At 51.3% G+C, this 5619-nt stretch overlaps 1 protein-coding gene across 1 annotated transcript; it reads right to left on the reverse strand.

Moving 5' to 3' along the window:
* Positions 1-201: 201 nt before the first annotated feature.
* Positions 202-3677, reverse strand: calm1b (calmodulin 1b). Its single transcript, XM_029002386.1, has 6 exons — positions 3558-3677; positions 2095-2125; positions 1642-1785; positions 622-728; positions 403-538; positions 202-318 (listed from the first exon to the last, which is right to left on the reverse strand). The coding sequence occupies exons 1-6, from the start codon at positions 3558-3560 to the stop codon at positions 290-292; spliced, it is 450 nt and encodes a 149-aa protein (XP_028858219.1). The 5' UTR covers positions 3561-3677; the 3' UTR covers positions 202-289.
* Between the last annotated feature and the right edge of the window lie 1942 nt (positions 3678-5619).

Genomic DNA, 5619 nt, shown 5'->3' on the forward strand with positions numbered 1-5619 from the left:
GAAGGTAGATACAGAGTTGTTTTCTTCTTTATTACTGATGCTAAACTGTACTTTTTGGGGAGAGGACCACTAACCATTTCATGCAGATATTTTTTTTTTCCTTTTAATATATATAGATATATATTTTCCTGTGTGGACAGAAGGATATTTCATTTCAACATTCAATTATTTTCTATACAGAAACATTATGAATAAATGAACTTTTTTTTTTTTTTCCCAAGAGGTAAGTAAAACATTTGACTGATTTTTTTTTTTTTCTTCTAAGAGGGCAGAAAGAGACAAGCACGCTTCACTTTGCAGTCATCATCTGTACAAATTCTGTTGAGGAAAAGAGCGAGTTAGAAGGATCAGTTCTTTAATTTGGAGTCTAATGGAGAACGAACGGTAGAGATGAAGTCCCACCTTCGTAGTTGACCTGGCCATCTCCATCAATGTCCGCTTCTCTGATCATCTCGTCGACTTCCTCGTCCGTCAGCTTCTCTCCCAGGTTTGTCATGACGTGGCGCAACTCGGCGGCGCTGATGTACCCGTTCCCATCCTGGGCGGGAACAAGCAGACCACCGGGGTTATCCAGACGGCCGAGACCCGGTAACAGCAGGGTCGGGAGAGGCGAAGACCCACCTTGTCGAATACTCTGAAGGCTTCGCGGATCTCCTCCTCGCTGTCCGTGTCCTTCATTTTCCTGGCCATCATGGTCAGAAACTCGGGGAAGTCGATGGTTCCATTGCCTACGATAAAAGCGCCTCCGTTATATATATATATATAATATATATTAAAAATAATAAAAAGCACCAGGACTTCTGGTCCAGCTTACCGAAGAGATCATAATCTCCCACAGGACCGTAATGCATTATACATTCGAACGGCTAGACGCCGCAAATGAGTCTGGAAGCTGATTAAAGGGAACGGCCATTAAAACGCGATAAAGGGAACACGATGGCGCCGCGGCAGGATGTACAGCGGGCACCGGGGGGGGTGGGGTGGGGGGGTGGGGAGGGCAAAGGTCGGGCGGAATTAAACCCACGGCTCGCGGATCGGACGCGACGGGGAGGCAGATGGCGATCTGATAGCCGGGGGGTTATGATCTAATAGCTTGTAATGTAATGCAGGGGGCCGTCGCGCGGGCTTCTAGGCGGGCCGGGCCACGCCGGGCCACGCCGGAAGCCTCCCCGGGCGTCGCCAAGCGGCCGATTAAGTAACTGTGAGCCACTTCCAGGCCGGTTCCGGCGCCGGCGCTCTGAATAAGCGCTCATTGCGCCGCAGCGTGTGGGTAGCGGACGTGGATTATGCAACCGCCGTCGTTTTCCATTACTGGCTTCACGTTGTGTCTGACCCGGGGCGCGTCCGGAACGGTATCCGGGCCGCTCCGGCGCCGTCACCTGCAGCCTGAACCTCCCGGCCCCGCTCGCCACTCGCGTTCCGAGCCGGAACCGGAAAGCACGAGAGGACGAGCGAGCGGCGCCGCGACATCTAGAAATGAGATCGGGATAACGACTCTGGCACGGCGAGATCCCGCCGGCCGGGACGTACGCAGCAAGACTCGCACCGGGGAGGGCGCGGCTAATAACGGCGGGGCGATTCAGCGCCGTTCAGACCCTCGTCACAATCGACGGGCAGCAGCGCTGCGGCGGGGAGGCTCACCGTCTGCGTCCACCTCGTTGATCATGTCCTGAAGCTCCGCCTCTGTGGGGTTCTGGCCCAGGGACCGCATGACCGTGCCCAGCTCTTTGGTTGTGATGGTGCCGTCGCCGTCCTTGTCGAATAAGGAGAAGGCCTCCTTGAACTCTGTGGGAGGGGCAACGGTTTGCGTTAGCACGAGACATCCGGCGACGACCCCTGACCTCTTTCACCAAAAAAAAAAAAAAAAAAAAAAAAAGCCCCTGCAGCGCTGGGTTATTTCGTTAGATCCAGAGACGGCGTCGGACCGTCTGAACGCCCCGCGTGGGCCCAAGACGCCACAACGATGCTCTAATTAACCGCGCAGGGCATTACGTAACGGCAGCGGCGCAGCGGCTCGTAGTAAAGTTCATTTCGTCCCGCCGACGGTCCGCTTTCAGCAACAACAGGGGAAAAAAAAGGGGGAAATTTGGTTACCTGCAATCTGCTCCTCTGTTAGTTGGTCAGCCTGAAACGGGACAAGAGAAAAAAAACCATTTTAATCAGACGTACGAATTCCTCATCAGAATCCCCGCGTGGACGCTGAAGGATTACGTTCGCGCCACGAAAATATTTATCCCGCGGAGGCTTAATCTTTGGGCGGATGGCAGAAGACGCGGAAAGGCCGCGTTTGCGGCTTAAAGCGGCAAAATCTGGGCCCGCGTTGTTCGCCGTCCACTACGGGGATGGTTAATACGTGGATAATAAAAATAAGAACATCCATATGGGGATTATGAACCTTCAGATGCTCATCAGCCGGAAGAGTTTTTACGTTTTACACAGACTCCGCCTACTCCCAGTCACATGATCCACAGCCATTAGAAGAGTACTCGTGCTAATTTGACTTTCTGTACGTGTACGGTACGGTGTACGATCTGTAGGTTTGCGGGTTTGGGATCTGTTGGTTTGCGGCTGCAGGTGACGGACGTGAACGATATAGGGGGGCACACGACCACATCCGGTTTACTGTAATATCTGCCCCCCCTCTCTATCTCAAGAGAGACACGCCCAGCGGCGGAAGCGGCTATTGCGGGAACGGAGGCCCGGGGCTTCGCTCCTTCCTCACACCCACACCCGAGACGCCACGCCGCCGCACTACACGGCCATACGGACCAAACAGATCCATACAACACCGCATCAATAATGCAGCGGGGCGACTTGGGTGTCCCACCCCCACCACCCACACACACACACACACACACACACACACACACACGTCCCTCAGTGAAGGCTTCACCCTGATGGGAAGAATATGGATGGATGGGACCGGCTGTACGACCATCACTGGCCCACTGTGAGCCAACAACACACCACATTTTAACACGCAGCAGGCCACACGAGCAGATGTGAATTATACAGAAAAATTTTAAAAAATATATATGTTTTAAAAGAAGCGTGGTTTGATGTGTCCACTAGGGTGACAATCGCAGACCTCCCCCAAAACCGTGCTCGACGGGTGACACTAAACTGCGCATTTGGACTAAAACGGACCGGGACCGCGCCAGGCGACGATGCCGGAGGTCTCCTGCAGAATAATCTGAAGCAATCGAGGCTCTTAACTCGGCGGATTTGCATGCAGTGGGGAGGCGCAACCAAATCAAGGCGAGCGGCGCGAATTTCCGCCGCCTCCCCGCCCGATCCCGAGACGTCCCGCTCGCCCGACGTCCCTCCAGGCGGCCGTCGAACGCGAGAATAATGGCACCGGCGCGATTAATCCGACCTCCGCCGGAGCGGGGAGCGCGGCTACAGACGCGCCGCAGCAGAATGGCGCAGTCGGGCGCCGCGTCGCGGCTTCCGTCCTCTCCGCCTGACACGAAAAACGGACAAACAAACAAAAAAGGGGGAGAGAGAGAAGAGACCCCCGCGAAGAAGAAGAAGAAGAAGAAGGGCGCCGTACGTACCATGTTCACCGGAGGGGATCCACGGGTTGAGGCGAGCGGCGGGCGGACGGACGGACTCGGGACCTTCTGCTCACGGCGTGGGCGTGCGCGAGAGTGAGCGCGCCCCCGCGGTGCTGCGCCTAGGCGTGTATCCTTCCGCCGCCGGCCGCGGGAGCGCGCTTCCTAAATCGGGGCGGTGACGCGTCGCGAATAAATAAATACGTAAAAAACGATCTATGCAACAAAAATAAATAAAACAAATACATTAATAATAATAATAATATCTGACCGTTTGGTGCCTGTCTTTTACTTTTAACGTAATCGCCAGGAAGTTACAGGACATTTTAAGATTTGTTGAGAATTAAGGAGAGATAGTAATTGATTTCGGTGCGTCCACCACACCTTGTTGCGTGTTTAAACTGTTTGAATGTGTGTCCTGGCATTATTAATAACCGTTGGCCAATTTAATTTGTCGCCCGTGTTACGCGCCGTTCGCTTGGCCACATGCATGGAACTATTTTCCCACGGCGGAAGGATACCGTCGGATTACGAGAGTTTTTTCTGGTTGGCGCCGAAGAATTTGCAAGGCGCTCATGTAACAAAGCTCCCGATTGGCCGACTCGGACCCGCAATATTAAACAGGACGTGTCGACGGCGCTGATTGGCCGCGTCGGACCTGCATTGCAGCAGGCTACAGCAGCCCGCTTGATGGAAACCTTATCGATGCCGATAAATAAAAGCCACGTCCGCGGGCCCGGGCTCGCCGAGGAACGCGATTGAAAAAAAAAAAAAAAAAAACCCGGCGAATAGTCCCTCTCGCGTCTGGCGAACATGTTGCCGCAGCGGCCGGCGTTCCGGGCGCGATGCGCGAATCTGCTGTCCGTATCCTCGCTGCTGGGAGGTGCGACTCTCGCCATTGGCTCGCCGCCGACACGCTGAAACCCGACATTTCATTACGGCAGCGCGGCCTCGTCTCGGGGAGGGTGGTCGGTGAATTAGAACGGAACGTTGTTTTCTAATATTTTAAATATTAAATATAAATATATATTGTAAAAGTAGATTAAGAGTATTTCATAATTTCCCACCTGACACCCCAAGCCGCTTGGTGTCGCTAAACAAAAAAAAAATGTTCGCCAACTGCTGGAGACCAAGAAGAAGTTGAGAACAAATATAAAGAAAATAAAATGTAAACGCTGGGTTTTGTTGTGGGCAAAAGAGTCTGTAAAGCTGCACAAACTGCGATCATTTATGGTTTGGGTTTGTTCAACTTAAACTGCTACTATTTATCCCCACAAGGGGGACATAATATTTATTCACTCTTGTTTTGTGCATATGATCTAATTGATCAGAGACTTGATCAATAGAGTATCATATTGTAAACAACATGCAGTCATCAAAATTAAATATCAAAACTTGCATAATTCACACTTGTCCTTTAATGCATGAATCTGCTGCAAATAATACAAAACTTTGGTCATCATAATCAGAAAAAGACTTAAGACTACACTGCCCTTACTTCTCTAAATACAAAGTGGTTTCATTTCCACTCTTTACAAAGGATCAGTCTTCATGCAGGTTTTGACGATGCAACCTGAGGTCATCAGATAGAATTTTGAATAGTGTTTATTGGCACGTGTTATTCCGATTCTGAAGTAAAGTGAAGTGATTGTCACATGTAATACACAGCAGCACAGCACACGGTGCACACAGTGAAATTTGCTAAAGCCCAATAGTTAAAGCTTACAGCACCTGGTATTCCCGGGCAGTCTCCCATCCAAGTACTAACCAGGCCCAAGCCTTCTTAGCTTACGAGATCGGGCGTTCTTCGGCTGGTATTCTGATACACAATAGTGAGCACTGTATACAACATTTACAGACGTGCATAAAATACCACAGATTAACAAGAAACACACAATTTACGTGAAGTGTAGACCAGGTAGTACTGGACTTGGAACATGGTTTTGCAAATGAGCTGTTTGTGAGGGTGACACCTGTAGGTCAACTTTATATGCTTGCTCGGAGAGCTTGGAGTGTTCAAAACGTGTGTATTGTTCCACCGTGTCTAACCTGCAATGCCAGTGCA

This window comes from Denticeps clupeoides, chromosome 14 (assembly GCF_900700375.1).
Source record: "Denticeps clupeoides chromosome 14, fDenClu1.1, whole genome shotgun sequence".
In the NCBI taxonomy this organism is placed as follows: domain Eukaryota; kingdom Metazoa; phylum Chordata; class Actinopteri; order Clupeiformes; family Denticipitidae; genus Denticeps; species Denticeps clupeoides.